General features: G+C 44.3%; 1 protein-coding gene across 1 annotated transcript in view; it reads right to left on the reverse strand.

Annotated features, from left to right (window-relative positions):
• LOC116952301 (synaptophysin-like) overlaps positions 1-19,812 on the reverse strand; it is a 70,878-nt gene that overhangs the window by 14,881 nt on the left and 36,185 nt on the right. The window contains exon 3 of the mRNA XM_032971519.2: positions 12,073-12,197. Coding sequence (XP_032827410.1) covers positions 12,073-12,197 — 125 coding nt within the window. The remainder of the gene's footprint in view (positions 1-12,072; positions 12,198-19,812) is intronic.

A 19,812-nucleotide genomic window follows, 5' to 3' on the forward strand; every position in this document is an offset into this window, starting at 1 on the left:
AGGGGGAAATAAAATAAGAATGAGAGGGGATATAGTGAAGATGGTAAATAAGAGGGACGATAGGGAAAAGAGGGAGGAAAGGGAATGGAGCCACGCGTATGTAATGGATTAATGTAATCATGTAATCATGCAATCACAAGAGGGCGCCACAATCGCATAAATGTTACAAAAATAATATAGAGTGGACCATCGATTATCCAGACCGGATTTCCAAAAACGCTGGATAATCACTAATCATTATTAAAAATAGCTTTTCTTTGCACATTCTTGCATAACATGTCTTATGTATATGTTTTTAGTATTTTAAATGTGTTTACTATATGAAATTGGCATGAATACATATACAAATAGACACAAATAAATATCCTAATGTAAAAAAGTTAGGGGCCGTCCATAAATGACGTCACGCACCTGGGGGGGGGGGGGGTCAGATATTTGTGACGATGTGTGACGAGGGGGGGGGGTGAGAAATGTGACGTCACATCAAAATGCGCAACTTTAAATAAATATAGAATTGTTATGACAACACTAATTTTGATTGATTTTCATGATGAACTATTTCATTATTTATATTTACAAAGGTAATCTTTTATTTATTCCATGAAGGAGCATCTTGCTTCTCCATGGGAGAATGGAGAAGCATACATTTTGAACATTTTTAAAAATGATTGTTATTAAACATTTTTATTCAAATGATTCTACCAGGGCTTTTCATTCTGTGGAATGAATATACAGTGTATGATTGTTATAATTGTACTCTCCATTTTGCTTCGTTATACTACAAAGTTTCAAGTATTTTTTTATAGTTATAATTACTTTTAATATTTTCTAATTATAAGATAATTTCAATATATTCTGAACATCTGTAGTTTTAGTTAGACGTTGAATATTTTCAAGTGAATTTTATGCTAAATTTAAGCTTTCCAACGCCTCCTTTTAATACGTGTTTTCTCCTACAACATCAGGGTGCAGCTCCACATTAAATACGCACAACAATGACAATAGTTTAAAGCGATTTTAAGCATGTTTTATTTTCAAAATGGAAATATGGTTTTGGGGGAGGGGGGGAGGGCAGAGCTTTGTGACGTCATATTTGAGGGGGGGGGGTCTGACTTTTTGTGACGTCCAAAATCGTCCAAAATCACGTGACGTTATTTATGGACGGCCCCTTACCGTATTTACTGTACCATACTTACCACTCCAATATCAAACACCCTGCATGGGGTGATGTATGTACTACTACTACGCTCTTGTTTCAACAACAACTGAATTCTAGATTTAAAGCTTTCGTGACTGTTAGGATCCATACTCTTTGGTTCTATTGGGTAAAGTCACGTAGGTGAAAATAAAAGAACAAAAAATCATGACGTTTCGGCCACAACACAAGCGGCCTTCATCAGGTGAAGGGACGAGACTGTCTGGAGGACAGCGCTGGAGTGGAAGAAGCCACGCTCAGATCACGACCTTTAAGCTGTGTGAGAAGAAAAAGGCCAAGTGCCTTGACAAAGGCACTTGGCCTTTTTCAAGGCACTTGGCCTTTTTCTTTGTCAAGGCACTTGGCCTTTTTCAAGGCACTTGGCCTTTTTCTTCTCACACAGCTTAAAGGTCGCGATCTAAGCGTGGCTTCTTCCACTCCAGCGCTGTCCTCCAGACAGTCTCGTCCCTTCACCTGATGAAGGCCGCTTGTGTTGTGGCCAAAACGTCGTGATTTTTTGTTATTTTATTTTCACCTACGTGACTTTACCCAATAGAACCAAAGAGTATCAACAACAACTGGATGTGTGACGATCACTGGACTGATGCGAATGCCGAATTACACGCAGTCTGTATATTTTCTGTTTTTATTACTGTAGTTATTAGTCATGAAACACGTGCAGTATTTTCATTGTTCAAGGTACGTGGTGTATAATGTGCTGTATATAATATTTGATGCTGAAATCAAGCAAAGCTACTTTTACGAACACGGTGCCAATCGCTGAATTGGTAACAGCCTTCGGAGCGGTTTTTGACGGTTTCCCCGGATCGGCCTGGGACCGCCGGAAAACGTTGGAAGCTGGATAATTAATTGAATCTCCATGGTGTGGCATATCACTGCCTCCCCCTGAAAATCAACCTGCAGTATGCTGCTCTTTGTTTTTTTTTGGAGTAGAAAACAATGCAAAATTATTTTTCCAATGCAAAGTGTTTGGCGCATCCATGAATGACTCCTGTCAGGAGGAAGGTGGTCAGAGCCAGCAACCCGTCGAGAACCTGGATTTGAATTTAATGAATTGCACGCGAAAAATATGCCCTGTAAGTGCAGATATGAGGCAAGCGATTTCAAAAGTAGTTCTGTGATATCTCCTTCAGTGGACCATCGTTGCAAACCTGCGCAATGCAAGACACTAAAACGGATTGTTTCATCTCATGATGGACAATGCCAAGAGCAGAACTGAGATAAAACTTAGAAGAAACAAAAAAAACATTACGGGGAAAAAATTAAATTAAATTTAAATTTGTATCACAGCTGAGACCACTGAGAGCCGATATTTTAATTTCCATGTCGGTGTTCCAACAAGCGATTGCTTTAGAAATGGAGGAATGGGATTTGGGATTTAATCCGATTTGATAGAAAACGCCTTGTTTGCTAGCTTCATAACATTTGCTACTGAAATGTTATGCTATGAACATTGCCCGTGTACCGATAGTTGGATGGGCGCCACGGTGACGAGATGCCGACGACCTTGCCTGATGCCTGATGCCTGTATATTTGGAGTTTGCATGTTTCTCTCGCCGTGGTCATGTGGACTTTTCTGGGGTCCTTTGGTTTTTCCCTCCACATTTAGAAACGTGCGTTCAGATTATATGCCTGCCATAAATTTCCACATGATAAGCCACTTCATTGAGCTATCATTTGTGGCCAGGTTGCTTCTGAAAAAGAGTATATATAGCCCAGTGGGCCTTACCTGGTAAAATAAAAATAGTTTAAAAGTTTTAAGAGAGTTTAATAGTTTATAAAGTGCAATGTAATTGAGGGGCTGACTTATTGTCTTGGTGTGGTCTTGGATTTTTGTCGTTTTTCTGCCTTGTCCAAGCTTGCATTGGTGTTGACAATTATGCTGGAATGTATGTACTTGCCCTTCCATGCCATATAAATACGTATTTACTTATTGCCTTGCTTAATGTTTCTCTATCTTACTCTTGCATCCTTTCTTGCATTTTTTGTTGATGTAACTTGCTGACGACGAACTACTTTCTTGAGCTGCGTGGCTGAGCGGTATGGTACAGTACGCGGAATGATACGGCAATGCTGTGGCGTGCCCTCAGCGATTTGTCCCGCCAACTCACTGTGTGCGCGTTATAGTACTACATTGCATCTCGCCAAGCTTTGTCGTTACGTTATTTATGGGGAAATTGTTTTCGCTTAACGCATTTTCAGCTTTTCGCGCTTTTCAGGAACACATCTACCGCGCTAAACGAGGATTTACTGTATAATATATTTGTTTCTGTGTGCATATTAATACATTATTGTATAATGCTGCTGCCATGGCTGCATTGGCCGTGCACAAGCACAATTAACATAACAAACTCACATTCATCAACAACACCGCGCCCTTAAAAGTAAAAAAAAAGTGTCATGCTGTGAGGATGTGCCTTTGTCCAAGGCATCATAATCAGAATCTTTCATTATCCTGGAGGAGGAACCCGATGAGCTATGAAGCTCTTCTTCTTGGTTCTTTTGGTAAAGGAGGAAAATAATAAAATAAAATTCTCACGACGTTTCGGCCACAACACAAGTAGCCTTCCTCAGGTGAAGAAACAGAACTGCCGGGAAGACAGCGTTCCAATGAACACTGCTGAGCTTGGCAGCGTCGTTTAAGCTGGGTGGGAGGAGCAGAGCGCCTTGACAAAGGAGTTTACATATCAACAGAAGAATTTAGCATTGAAGTAGCTGTGTTAATGTGATAGATTAGCAGGATGTTAAAGTCAGAAATTAGCATGTAACTGGGAGATTAGCATGATGTTAGTGTGAGGGATTAGCATGTAACTGGTCACGGAAGTACAGTGAGGGAAAAAAGTATTTGATCCCCTGCTGATTTTGTACGTTTGCCCACTGTCAAAGAAAGGATCAGTCTATAATTTTAATGGTAGGTTTATTTGAACAGTGAGAGACAAAATAACAACAAGAAAATACAGAAAAACGCATATCAAAAATGCTATAAATTGATTTGCATTTTAATGAGGGAAATAAGTATTTGACCCCTCTGCAAAGCATGACTTAGTACTTGGTGGCAAACCCCTTGTTGGCAGTCACAGAGGTCAGACGTTTCTTGTAGTTGGCCACCAGGTTTGCACACATCTCAGGAGGGATTTTGTCCCACTTCTCTTTGCAGATCTTCTCCATATCATTAAGGTTTCGAGGCTGACATTTGGCAACTCGAACCTTCAGCTCCCTCCACAGATTTTCTATGGGGTTAAGGTCTGGAGACTGGCTAGGCCACTCCAGGACCTTAATGTGCTTCTTCTTGAGCCACTCCTTTGTTGCCTTGGCCATGTGTTTTGGGTCACTGTCATGCTGGAATACCCATCCACGACCTATTTTCAATGCCCTGGCTGAGGGAAGGAGGTTCTCACCCAAGAATTGACGGTACATGGCCCCGTCCATCGTCCCTTTGATACGGTGAAGATGTCCTGTCCCCTTAGCACCAAAACACCCCCAAAGCATAATATTTCCACCTCCATGTTTGACGGTGAGGATGGTGTTCTTGGGGTCATAGGCAGCATTCCTCCTCCTCCAAACACGGCGAGTTGAGTTGATGCCAAAGAGCTCAATTTTGGTCTCATCTGACCACAGCACTTTCACCCAGTTGTCCTCTGAATCATTCAGATGTTCATTGGCAAACTTCAGACGGGAATGTATATGTGCTTTCTTGAGCAGGGGGACCTTGCGGGTGCTGCAGGATTTTAGTCATTCACGGCCTAGTGTGTTACCAATTGTTTTCTTGGTGACTATGGTCCCAGCTGCCTTGAGATCATTGACAAGATCCTCCCGTGTAGTTCTGGGCTGATTCCTCACCGTTCTCATGATCATTGCAACTCCACGAGGTGAGATCTTGCATGGAGCCCCAGGCCGAGGGAGATTGACAGTTCATTTGTGTTTCTTCCATTTGCGAATAATCGCACCAACTATTGTCACCTTCTCACCAAGCTGCTTGGCAATGGTCTTGTAGCCCATTCCAGCCTTGTGTAGGTCTACAATCTTGTCCCTGACATCCTTGGAGAGCTCTTTGGTCTTGGCCATGGTGGAGAGTTTGGAATCTGATTGATTGATTGCTTCTGTGGACAGGTGTCTTTTATACAGATAACAAGCTGAGATTAGGAGCACTCCCTTCAAGAGTGTGCTCCTAATCTCAGCTCGTTACCTGTATAAAAGACACCTGGGAGCCAGAAATCTTTCTGATTGAGAGGGGGTCAAATACTTATTTCCCTCATTAAAATGCAAATCAATTTATAACATTTTTGACATGTGTTTTTCTGGATTTTTTTGATGTTATTTTGTCTCTCACTGTTCAAATAAACCTACCATTCAAATTATAGACTGATCATTTCTTTGTCAGTGGGCAAACGTACAAAATCAGTGGGGGATCAAATACTTTTTTCCCTCACTGTAGCTATATTAAAGTCAGAGTTTAGATATCAACAGAGGTATTTAGTATATTGATGCTAAATAACTGCAACTACCCACCTATCATACAATAAACCGATGTGAAATAACTAAACATAAACTACATCAATATAATCAATGTACTCAATATATTCTCCAATAAGCTGAGCTATTAACATAAAGTAACTGGGTATACACTACACTATATAATGAACACCATATAGTAAACTGATAAAAAAAACTAAAATATAAACTACATCAATATTATCAATAAACTCAATATACTCTACAATCAGCTGAGCTACTAGCAATAAGTCACTATACATTACAATTCTATGTCGAAAAAAGTGGCGGTTTCTTTTTCTTTTTTCCTCAACGTTGGCACCACGGAAAGTGACGAGCTTTATTCAGACGGACGAGTCCATCTATGCTCGGAACGGAGGAGGGGGGAGAGAAAAAAACAGCCACGATGCGCTGCTCTGTCCTGTGTTGCGTTACAACTATGCTATAAACTAGACTACTATACATTACAATATTACACTGCAATAGACAAACCCCACCATTGAATTATACATTGCGTTACTATACACTACCCTATACTTTATACTATAAAAGTATTAGACTTGTAATATTACACTATGTATTATTCTACCACATTGCTGTATATTCACTATATATTGCCTTATGAATTATGTTAAACATTACACTGTTATACTGTTTATTATTATACAATATGCTATAAACCATACCATTGACCGTCGTGTGAAAGGTACTAAGAGGCAGTGCCAGCGAATGGACTGCGGTCTGAAAGTCACCGTAAAATACAATCAATAAAGAACCGAAATGGTTTATCACGTCTTTCCAATTATTACTAAGCCAGAATCCATCTTCTCAGTTGAAATTCTCTCTGTCTTTGTATATGTGGATGGCCTCATGAACGAATCTCTCATGGTAGCAGGATGGCTTGCAGAGAACCTCCGTCTTGGAGAAGTCAATGTCATGTGAGCCCACTGAATTATAACAGTGATCTGCCACGGCTGAGGTGTTCGTCCTACCGTGTTTCAAGTCTGCTTTATGTTCACGGATGCGGTCCGAGACATGTTGTTTGGTTTCTCCAATGTAACTGCTACCACAGAGGCAACTTAGTTTGTAGACGCCCGGGTACTGTGTGTCTGGAACCACATCTTTTACAGACGGAACCAGATCACGGATTTTATGTACTGTGTTGAATCGGACCTGGATCTTGTGTTTATTCAGGATTTTGGAGATCTTTTTTGTGACCCCCGCAATGTAGGGTAAGGTGATGGTTTTGAATGGCTCCTCAAGAGGATTCTTCTTCATGGTTGGAGTGATGGCTTTGCGTATTGTGTAGTCGGAGTAACCATTAGCCTTGAGAGCTTGGTGTACGTGCTTGAGTTCACTGGCAATGTGTTCCTGGTCGGAGATGCATTGGGCTCTATGGTATAGAGTCTTGATGAGGGAATTCTTATGGGATGGATGGTGGTGGGAATCCGGTTTTAAGTAAGCATCCGTATGGGTAGCTTTCCTGTAGACAGAGTGGCTCATTGAACCATCAGGTCTCCTTTTAATTAGGACATCCAGAAAGGGTAACTTGCCATCTTTTTCGACTTCCATGGTAAATCTGATGACTGGGTGTATGGAATTGATGTGGTTGAGGAATTGGTCTAGAGCAGGCCGGCCATGTGGCCAGATGACAAAAGTGTCTTCCACGTACCTCTTCCATAAGGTCGGGTATAGAGTGGCAGTCTGGATGGCGTCGGTCTCAAACTTCTCTGGCTACAACCGGAGATAGGTGGGAGCCCATTGGGGTGCTCTCAGTGTGTTTGTAGAAAGTTCCATTCCAGGTGAAGTATGTGTTGGTTAAGCAGTGTCTCACCAGGGGGGGTACATCAGTATGCAGTCCTTGATGAACCTACCACCTAGCTTAAAATACGCTGCTAAGCTTAGCAGTGTTCATTAAGACGCTGTCTTCCCGACAGTTCTGTTTCTTCACCTGAGGAAGGCTACTTGTGTTGCGGCCGAAACGTCATGAGAATTCTATTTTATTATGTTTTATTTTTATTATTTTATTATTTCCCTTCTACGTGACTTTACCAAAAGAACCAAGAAGATGAATCCCTGCAGTCACGCAAGCTTTAAATCGAAATTTCACTGCCTCTACGGGGAGGGATTCCACATAACCTTGAGATCCTGCAACAAACTCCGGGATAAGAAGGCTCAGCTAATCGAGTCTCTCACCTTTCTAAAGAGATGCCGCGACTCTAAGGTAATACCAACCGCATATACACTAACCTCTGCTGCTGTAACTTCTTCTAATGCAATACGAATTCTATCTAGAACTAGCTTAGCTCTTATCTCAGAAAAAAATCAGACTTCAGTTTGTTTGTAGAAAGTTCCATTCCAGGTGAAGTATGTGTTGGTTAAGCAGTGTCTCACCAGGGGGGGTAAATCAGTATGCAGTCCTTGATGAACCAAGTCTTCAATGATTGCGATGGTGTCAGGTACAGGAACTTTGGTGAATAAGGACACCACATCAAAACTGACAAGCAGGTTGTCTGGGGACAGGGAAATACCCTTGATTGTCAATACCAGGTGAGTAGAGTTTAGTACCACAGAGGTAGTTTTTACAGTAAAAGGCTGCAGGATTTCAGACAAAAAATGAGCCAGTTTGTAGGTGGGGGAGTTGATAGTAGAAACAATGGGACGAAGGGGTGTATCTTCTTTATGTATCTTTGGAAGCCCATATAATCTTGGTGGCCTGGCCGCAAGAAGGTTTCATCGATAACTGTTTGGTTTGATCAATTAATGCGGTTGAATCAGAAATGATTTTGTTGGTTTTAGTGACGAGGCTGTTGGTGGAGTCTCTTCTTATTTTTGTATAGCTGCCATCGTTGAGTAGTTCCTGAATTTTGTTGTTATAGTCTAATTTGTCCATGATGACAGTGGCATTGCCCTTGCCGGCTGAGAGGATGACAATGTCATCCCTCTTTTTTAATTGAGATAATTCAAAACGCTCATCTTTGCTTATGTTGCAAGCTGGCATCTTAGCATTTTTTAGGTTTGCAGCGATTTCAGATCTTGCTACGTCTGCAGCGATGTGACCCAGGCCCTTGAGAGCCACGTCGACATGGGCAATGATATCATTAACTGGTATGTGTCTAGGTGTGACTGCAAAGTTTAGCCCTTTAGTTAAAACGGATTTCAGACCATCAGAAAGAGAGCTGTTACTGCGATTAATTACGACTTTGTTAACGTCTAGCTTTTTGGTGTGTGGTTCCGATTTCTTGTTGGAGAGGCGATTGAATTTGGAAATCGAGTTATCCTTACATTTGGTTGACATAGTGGCAGCTGAAGAGGCAGTCATATTGTCTACATGTTCCCAATCCGATGCGGGCATTATTGCCGTCAATGATAAGTGTGATTTGTAGAGTGTCTTGTCTAACTGATCTAGTTCGGTGCGCGTAAGTCTGATTATTTCTGAGATAAGAGCTAAGCTAGTTCTAGATAGAATTCGTATTGCATTAGAAGAAGTTACAGCAGCAGATGTTAGTGTAAATGCGGTTGGTATTACCTTAGAGTCGCGGCATCTCTTTAGAAACGTGAGAGACTCGATTAGCTGAGTCTTCTTATCCCGGAGTTTGTTGAAGGATCTCAAGGTTATGTGGTATCCCTCCCCGTAGAGGCAGTTAAATTTCGATTTAAAGCTTTCGTGACTGCAGGGATTCATCTTCTTGGTTCTTTCGGTAAAGTCACGTAGAAGGGAATTAATAAAATAATAAAAATAAAACATAATAAAATAAAATTCTCATGGCGTTTCGGCCGCAACACAAGTAGCCTTCCTCAGGTGAAGAAACAGAACTGTCGGGAAGACAGCGTCTCAATGAACACTGCTAAGCTTAGCAGCATATTTTAAGCTAGGTGGTAGCAGCAGAGCGCCTTGTCAGTTTTGATGTGGTTTCCTTATTCACCAAAGTTCCTGTACCTGACACCATCGCAATCATTGAAGACTTGGTTCATCAAGGACTGCATACTGATGTACCCCCCCTGGTGAGACACTGCTTAACCAACACATACTTCACCTGGAATGGAACTTTCTACAAACAAACTGAGGGCACCCCAATAGGCTCCCCCCTATCTCCGGTTGTAGCCAACGTTTTCATGGAGAAATTTGAGACTGACTGCCACTCTACACCCGACCTTATGCTCTAGACCAATTCCTCGACCACATCAATTCCATACACCCAGCCATCAGATTTACCATGGAAGTCGAAAAAGATGGCAAGCTACCCTTTTTGGATGTCCTAATTAAAAGAAGACCTGATGGTTCAATGAGCCACTGTCTACAGGAAAGCTACCCATACGGATGCTTACTTAAAACCGGATTCCCACCACCATCCATCCAAGAAGAATTCCCTCATCAAGACTCTATACCATAGAGCTCAATGCATCTCCGACCAGGAACACATTGCCAGTGAACTCAAGCACGTACACCAAGCTCTCAAGGCTAATGGTTACTCCGACTACACAATACGCAAAACCATCACTCCAACCATGAAGAAGGATCCTCTTGAGGAGCCATTCAAAACCATCACCTTACCCTACATTGCGGGGGTCACAAAAAAAATATCTCCAAAATCCTGAATAAACACAAGATCCAGGTCCGATTCAACACGGTACATAAAATCCGTGATCTGGTTCCATCTGTAAAAGATGTGGTTCCAGACATACAGTACCCGGGCGCCTACAAGCTAAGTTGCCTCTGTGGTAGCAGTTACATTGGAGAAACCAAACGACATGTCTCGGACCGCATCCGTGAACATAAAGCAGACTTGAAACACGGTAGGACGAACACCTCAGCCATGGCAGATCACTGTTATAATTCAGTAGGCTAACATGACATTGACTTCTCCAAGACGGAGGTTCTCTGCAAGCCATCCTGCTACCATGAGAGATTCGTTCATGAGGCCATCCACATATACAAACACAGAGACAATTTCAACTGAGAAGATGGCTTCTGGCTTAGTAATAATTGGAAAGACGTGATAAACCATTTCGGTTCTTGATTGATTGTATTTTACGGTGACTTTCAGACCGCAGTCCATTCGCTGGCACTGCTTCTTAGTAACTTTCACACGACGGTCAATGTAGTTTAGATTGGAAGGTATAATATTGTAATGTATAGTAGTCTAGTTTATAGCATAGTTGTAACGCAACACAGGACAGAGCAGCGCATCGTGGCTGTTTTTCTTTCTCCCCCCTCCTCCGTTCCGAGCATAGATGGACTCGTCCGTCTGAACAAAGCTCGTCGCTTTCCGTGGTGCTAACGTTGAGGAAAAAAATAAGAAAGAAACCGCCACTTTTTTCGATGTAGAATTGTAATGTATAATGACTTATTGTTAGTAGCTCAGCTGATTGGAGAGTATATTGAGTTTATTGATAATATTGATGTACTTAATATTTTAGTTTTGTATCAGTTTACTACATGGTATTCATTATATAGTGTAGTGTATACCCAGTTACTTTATGTTAATAGTTCAGCTTATTGGAGAATATATTGAGTACATTGATTATATTTATATAGTTTATATTTAGTTCTTTCACATCAGTTTATTGTATGATAGGTGGGTAGTTGCAGTTATATAGCATCAATTTACTAAATACCTCTGTTGATATGTAAACTCTGACTTTAACATAGCTACTTCTGTGACCAGTTACATGCTAATCCCTCACACTAACATCATGCTAATCTCCCAGTTACATGCTAATTTCTGACTTTAACATCCTGCTTATCTATCACATTAACACAGCTACTTCAATGCTAAATTCTTCTGTTGATATGTAAACTCCTTTGTCAAGGCGCTCTGCTCCTCCCACCCAGCTTAAAATACGCTGCTAAGCTTAGCAGTGTTCAATAAAATGCTGTCTTCCCGGCAGTTCTGTTTCTTCACCTGAGGAAGGCTACTTGTGTTGTGGCCGAAACGTCGTGAGAATTTTATTTTATGTTTTATTTTTATTATTTCATTATTTCCCTTCTACGTGACTTTACCGAAAGAACCAAGAACATGAATCCCTGCAGTCACGAAAGCTTTAAATTGAAACTATGAAGCTCTCTTTCACAGCTGTCCAGTAGGGGGGTATGGGGGTCAGCATCGCCTGTTATTCATTTCGAAGGCCAGTGTTATCGATTAACAGAGTGGATGATGGTCGCCTGCACATGGCTTCCCTCCTCTGTTTGGCGAGAAACCACGACCAGTGCCACCATTAGCCCGGCGACCGAACACCGATCAACGGCCCCCCGGGTCTCCAGAGCGAAAACTCAACTCGCTGACGAATGCATTCAGGTCGTCCGTTCTGCATGCGTGTTCAAGTGCACGCTGTGACCGTGGCGTTTTGTTAATTTCCACTACCGGAACGGGTAGGAGAACTTGATGATGACGTTGGGGTTGGCTTCGGAGCGATTCTTGCAGTTGACGGTGATGCCCAGCTCCCCCGTGTAGCCGCTACATGTGGCGAACGCGAATATGGAGAAGATCTACGGGGAGCGGAGAGAGGATGGGGGGGGGGGAGCGAGAGTTAAAATCCATACCCACCGTGTAACCAAGCCGGGCTGTCGCGGTGGTGGTTGCTCACGTGGCCTCCATGGAGGAAGAGAGAGAGGGAGGGAGCCGAGGTGCCCATACCCTGGCTCGCCAGTAGAATATGGAACAGCAAAGTGCAGATTGACATCATCTGTCGCTTCTGTAAGGGTGAGCGTTGTCCCCTCGCATGCGTGGGTTTTCTCCGAGTGCTCCGGTTTCCTCTGATATGTTTAAATGCTCGTTCAATAGCAGAAAATATATTCATGTTAATGAGAGACCTGCAGAGGTTTGGCGATTGTTGGTAGCACTGTTGGTTGCGTTGGTGCCACTTAGTGCCAGCTAAGTGGTACTTCAGCGAATGTGAGATGAAATTTGCATGAACGACGATGCCATACGAAACAACCACTTTATTTTATTCATACTCTTTGGTTCTTTCGGTAAAATCACGTAGATAAGAAAATAAATAATAGATCAGGCGACAGAGATCTATTATTTATTTTTCTACCTACGTCACTTTACCAAAAGAACCAAAGAGTATGAATTCCTGCAGTCACGAAAGCTTCAAAGCAAGATTGACCCGCCTATACGGGGAGGATTTCCACACAACTCAGACACAACTTCAACCGAGAAGATGAATTTAAATTGAGCAATCTTTGGAAGGACGTTGATCAACCAGGTAAAGTGTCAACTGTTGTGTTAGCAGACTCTCTGAGTTGCATTACATTTCTACATTCTGTTAAGTTTGATATCTAAGCTTCCTTTTCCTTTTTTCTGTCTCACCTAAAGCCCTCTTTGAATTTCACCCCCACCCTCTCGCCCGTTCCGGCCTCCCCTCCCCCCTCTCAGATCTATATAATGCCTCGTCACAACGGCATGCTTCTCTCTCTCACCTGAAGACGGTTGCTTGTTGTTGCGATCGAAACGTCGTGATATATTATTTATTTTTCTATCTACGTGACTTCATGCAGTCACGAAACTTAAAATCAAGATTTTACTTTATTGTTATAACCATTCACATTGCCCCAGAGATTATATCAATAGGATAACGTAAATAACAATTATTACAATTTAAACTTGTAACGCAGCACTGCAGTGTTCGCTGGTTCTTGAAGGTGGAGAACCATCTCTGGAGCGTGAGGAGGAACCACGGTCGAGCGGGATAAGCAGCTCATGCGGTGTGGAGCCGGCGCCAACAATTTCCCAATCTTTGCGATTCTCTATGCATCGAGGTGTTATCGGTCAATTAATGTGCACTTTACATGTTGGGAGGATGTATAGATGGAACAGATGGAGACCACATTTTTGCTGTAGTGCCTTCTCATGGTGAGCCGAGGTACGACACCCTCCTCAACGCCCACGGGAAGGGGAGTTTCGCAACATTTGTGCGGTGACCCACCAACCCTCGCTGCTGCCTCCATACAGCGTATGTATGTAGAACCCCTTTCGCACCGCACGCAGTCAACCGTGTTAATCGGAGGTGCGAATTTACAGATGCTGAATTGGAGGACATGTGCAGAGTGCAGCGTGCAGCGTAGCCAACCACCGCCACCCCTGGCTAACTATAATGCGAATGTTCCCTTCAGGCTCACGAGGGCAATGCTCAAGCGAGGCGACACCAACGAGAGAAAGTGTTTTTTTTTTAAACGTAACCGCACATTCCTGGGAATTCTCACCACATCTTTGGAGGGGAGAGCAGGGTGTGAATTTGTGACCGCGTTCTCCCAATTGTAAACAAAACTATTTAAAGTTTTAACAGCTAAGGCCCACTGAGCTACGTAGCTCTTTTTCATACGCGACCTGACCACAAATGACAGCTCAACGCAGTGGCTTATCACGTGGACATTTGCAACCAAATAGTCTAAACGCATGCTTCTAAATGTGGAGGAACAAACAGAAGGACCCAGAGAAAAATCCGCATGACCACGGGGAGAACATGCAAACTCCAAATGTACATGCGGCAAGGTCAAGATCGAACCCATGACCTCCTGTATACAAGGTGGTGAGGGAGTAAGCATCTCGCCACCTTGGCGACCTTATAAGGCACTCCAAGAAAGACGCACACCCCCACCCCTCTCTTCCCAATCTTTTCCCTGTGTCAATAAAGTTATACAAACATGGTCGTGAAGATAAAGAGAATAAAGTATTAAAGCTTTCGTGACTGCGTAAAATGACTCATTGGTTTTTTCGGTAAAGTCACGTATGTAGAAATACAATAAAATGATATTAAAACAAAAAAACAATCACGACGTTTCGATCACAACGCAAGTGATCTTCATCAGGTGTCAAGAACAAATCACGGAGGTAAATACAACAAAAAGATGAGAGACGAGAATTCAACAAACCTGAAAAAACATTATGTGAAGCACATCCAGTCAGGCCAACAACACAGTTAGACACTTCCTGGCGGACCACGAATTTCAGAAGTGTTAAATTTCGTGTTCAACCTTTGGATTGCACATACCAGCATAGATAGAATGAAAAATACGAGGTGCACGGTCAGTAGAAATACATATACAAGTCCACCAAGAGGTAAGGAGGGAGGAAAGACGGACAGGGAGGCAGAGAGAGAGGGGGGGGGGGGGTGAACAGAAGCTTAAATAGGAAATACGGTTGGAGGGGGTGAGGGGCCAGAGCGAGAGCGGCAGCTCAAACACGCACATCTTACACATACATAACGGCAGCTCAAAAAAGGACCACCTCTTGTAAATACAAAACGGCAGTTTTGTATTTATATATAAATATTTAAATACATTTTTATTTAATACTTAAATAAGTATTTATATATAAATATAAATAAATATTTATATATATAAATACAAAACTGCCGTTTTGTATTTACAAGAGGTGGTCCTTTTTTGAGCTGCCGTTTTGTATGTGTAAGATGTGCGTGTTTGAGCTGCCGCTCTCGCTCGGGCCCCTCCCCCCCTCCAACCGTATTTCCTATTTAAGCTTTTGTTCATCCCTCCGGCCACCCCCCCCCCTCTCTCTGCCTCCCTGTCCGTCTTTCCTCCCTCCTTACCTCTTGGTGGACTTGTATATGTATTTCTACTGACCGTGTACCTCGAATTTTTTCATTCTATCTATGCTGGTATGTGCAATCCAAAGGTTGAACACGAAATTTAACACTTTTCTGAAATTCGTGGTCCACCAGGAAGTGTCTAACTGTGTTGTTGGCCTGACTGGATGTGCTTCACATAATGTTTTTTCAGGTTTGCTGAATTCTCGTCTCTCATCTTTTTGTTGTATTTACCTCCATGATTTGTTCTTGACACCTGATGAAGATCGCTTGCATTGTGATCGAAACGTCGTGATTGTTTTTTGTTTTAATATAATTTTATTGTATTTCTACATACGTGACTTTACCGAAAAAACCAATGAGTAAAATAAAGAGACCCTGTATAGTCTTTAACAGACTGCTGGGGAAAGTGCTGTTAAGCGGGCATTTCAGGAAGGCCGGCACAGCACACGGGTAGTTATTTAAGGCCGAGTCGACCTAGGGTAGGCCCGGGACAGTTAAAGATTATTTGCCACTACAGGAATACTTCGCTAACCGCTGTGCCACCACTCTTCCCCCTCCACCACGTACAGCACACACCTACAGGATAATAAGACGAACTCCCCTCCCCCCACCCCCATCAAACTTTCGCATTAAATGAGAGGCAACAAGAGTGGTCGCGCATTGACGCGAGAGGCGGAAAGTCGACGCAGCACGCAAACGTCATCGTCGTCTACCGACTCACTCCACCGCAAGCGACGAGCGGGAACGGGAGGGAGGGAAGGAGAGGCAAAGTGGCGGGGGGCTGAGTGGCGTAAAACGACTTAAGTGGGGGGCAAGTTGAGCGTGAAAGCGGTCCGGGCCGCCCGTGGCGCTCTCCGATTCACAAGCCATCCGTCGGGGCGGGTGGAATGGATGTCTTTTGGATGTTTTGCCGAGGACAATGGGCTGGCTTTAAGCACGTCGCAATGTCGGACCGGCCTGTCTGCGCCTGAGGGTGTGCGCGTGTGGGTCGGAGAGTGCGTTGTGTGTGGGGAACCTCACATCAGTACATCGTGCGGTGTGTAGTAAACATCGCCACTGGAGAGACAGAGTCGTCCGGGCGTGGTGCTGACCCCTGACCCCCTCGTGTGCCGTGCCGGCCTACACAGGTGCACGGTAACAGTACTTGGATCTTTTATGTGCTGTCTGCAGGGTGAGTGAGAAGAAGAAGTGCTCCGTCTCCATCGTTGTGGTCGTCTCTCCCGGCCGCTCTGCGTCTCTCTCGGCTGTTCTCTTCGCCTGTGCAAGTTGCCGGTCTCTCGCGTAGCAGGGGGCTCACAGACCCCGAGACTGCGATATTTTGTTGTCTCTCCGCATACCTTGCCGCTTCTGCGAGGCTCAGCCCCCCCCCACCACCAGCGCATGCCACTCCCCATGAAGGCACAACAGGTTTTTGTGTGTACGGCAATACGCCGATTTACGTCTCCCCCTTTTACGTCATTTCGCAAGCACTTCGTCACTTTATTACGAACACCGCCAGCATATTTGAGTTGCCCTCAACCCCCACGTTGCTGACAGCGTCGTTGTCGTCCGTCCTTTGTCGTTAACCGTCTCAACTCTCTCGGTCTTCGCCTCCACCACCGTACCCTGGACATCGCTTCCATTGACACCGTTTCGATATTCGTCGTCGCACCATTCAGGAACGCATCCCCGACCTAACCCGGGGTATTGCTGTACGTGTGTGTGTTTTTAATGTGCCGACTGGAAGTGTAGTGGTTAGCACGGTGCGCTACGAACCCAGTCACCATATTTCGATTCCTGCTCACGGCCACCAACACCAGTGGCAATTATCTGAACCAGTGCTGGGCCTCCCCCTATGTTGACTCAACCTTCATCAGGTACCTGCTATGATATATATATATAACATCATCACTAGGGAGACAAAGGCGGTCGGGCGTGGTGACTCTTGTGTGCCATGCCAGCCTTCATAAGTACAATTCGCTAACAGCACTTGCCCCAACAGTCTGTTAACGCGATATGGGGATCTTTGTCTTTCTGTGAGGCAGAACAGGTGGTGCATCTGCCATGGGACCTTGGTCTGCCTATCCCGTGACCTGCCAGCAGTGAGCCGCCCACACCTTACGGGACCTCAAGATGTACCTCGCCTGGCACAAATACCATGGTGACATTACCGACCCTTAGTGGTGAATACCGGCTGTTGTAGATGTTAAGCCACCGCATTTCATATTTATTGAACTATATATAATCTATCATCACGATATTCCACTGCTGGATGAAGGCCTCCAACAAATGCTCTCGTCGCCATCCCTGATGGTCCAGTGCTGCGAGCCAACCACCAGCATCATTTCACCCCTGACTCGTGAACCGATCTCATCGCTCCACCTCCACAGCGGCCGACCTCTGGGATGTGTTCTCTCCTTATTTGCCCGCCGTTACATCACCAGTCTCATCCACGGGCCTATGCATGGGGCCTATACACGGGACCCACACACGATAACCATACACAGGGCCACACACGTTGTATGTAATGGGGAAACAGCTTTATACATTTGGGGCACAAACACCTCATCGCATGCATGCATTTGAACTCTGTGAGGCTCTTCGAGTGTTTATGTGTCATGCAGAGGGGACATTGCCCGACACGTCGCATGTAATATTTTTTTTTCCTGTAAGGCCACACAGTGTTCTTGATGAATGTGTTTAAGTATCTTGGAGTAGAAGGTTGAAATCGAGAAGGCATGGATATGCAACGCTTCCCCATAGCAACCAAACCAACTGGTCACAACTCACGGATGGAACTGATTCACACAAAAAAATCTATCCTTTCTCATCACATTTTAACGTCCCGTTTATATACGATGTCTCTTCTATTTCTCGTCTTATTAGGAGTCCACTCGGTTAGACTAAATGTAACAGTGACATTGTCACGTATTATTCACTTTTGATTAGCATACAATCTCAATTCCTACACACACACACAACTACTGTATTCGATGCATGTAATCACGGATTTATCAAAGCATCGGTACACACCTGTAATAAATAATCATATTCAACCCAAGGACAGCCCATTACATGGCTCTTTCTGTGTTACGAGGCAGTGGAGGGCGGTGGCAAAGTGGACAGCGCACCACCCTGTGAACCGCACGCGACCCGAGTTTGATTCCCGGCCACGGCGAACATGAGTGGCGAGCGATATCTGAACCAATCCTGGGTACCCCCCACCGCCTTAGAAATATCCGCACGGACCACCGTGGTGAAGTACGGCTGTTGCCCATCACATGGCCCCTGCAGCCACTAGAGGCACTGCATTTACACAGCAAGGGGTGGCCACTTTCCCCCCTGCCCTGCTGTCGAGAGAAATAGTTGCTTCGCACAAGTCATGTGCAGAACCAATTTGAATATGATGGGGTTTATATCCGTGTGTTATGTTGTGCTTGATTAATGACCTTGATGTTTTCCCGGAAAAGCCTCACCGAGTCTCGAGACTCTATTTAAGGAGGGTTCTGCTAAGTTTTGCGGTAGTGGCCTACTTGTTTTTTGAATGCCGTGACATCGCGTGCTCTTTGTGCCGTGCACCACAAAGCTGATGGTGCGCTCATACATTTCCAGTTCACACACCGGCAGTGTTAACCAGAGCAGCCGCTGGATTCGAAACCCCGCAAACCTCTGCAACGAGCGGCGAAACGCGCAACTGGTCGGCCATATCGCCGCCCCATTTGCACATCATTTGTGTTCCTCGGCTGGTGGATCAAGTGACACGCATAAACACCAATTGATTTCCCCCGGTGACCTTTTAACCCTTCTGCCATGACAAAAAATTGGTGGATTGATGATCAGCAGCCGGCAAATAAACGATGAATAGATTCTTAAGCTCGCTATATACGTGTGGAAGTCCTAGTAAGAATGCTAAGCATATTTAATGCAATGCGTACTTGCTCTGTGGAGGGATTTAAGAAACTTGCACACCATTATTATTACGCCGAGAGATCATGCCTGGCGACCGCTCGGTTATTGCACGTCTGGCATTCTAACCGTGGCACCACGGCCGCAACCCCCCCGAAGTTACAGTGCAGTGCAATTACCGAGTGAAATCAAGGTCTGTTATTTCATGTGAAGATAAAAATGCGAGGGCCCATTCATATTTCATTATATATTTCAGTGTGTGTGTATTGGAGCAAAGGACGAGCCTGGGGGTGGGCGGGGGAGGAGGAGAGGTTAGGAGGCCCCGGTTTCAAACCGGAGAGCACAGGCGCCATACGGAGCGTGGGGATTATGGGCTGGAGCAGGGGGCCCTGCCCGTCACAAAGACATCGCACGAGGGGCTCATCATTTAAATGAGATTACACATTCCATATGCATCCCGATAATCCGCAGCAGGCCCCAAGCCTCGGACCCAAAATCATTCACGGCCGAGTAGATACAAAAAACAGTTTTTGTTGTGCATATTCTAAGAGTATACTCACATGCGCTGGCAGTGGGATCACCTCACCTTGCCCAATGCAGACCAAACCCAGACACATTTGTCAGTTGGCACTGAGTCTATGATCAACGCTGTGCAGTCAACTGCA

The sequence above is a fragment of the Petromyzon marinus genome, chromosome 46 (genome assembly GCF_048934315.1).
Source record: "Petromyzon marinus isolate PM22_M1 ecotype Great Lakes invasive population chromosome 46, UKy_Petmar_22M1.pri1.0, whole genome shotgun sequence".
Taxonomy (NCBI): domain Eukaryota; kingdom Metazoa; phylum Chordata; class Hyperoartia; order Petromyzontiformes; family Petromyzontidae; genus Petromyzon; species Petromyzon marinus.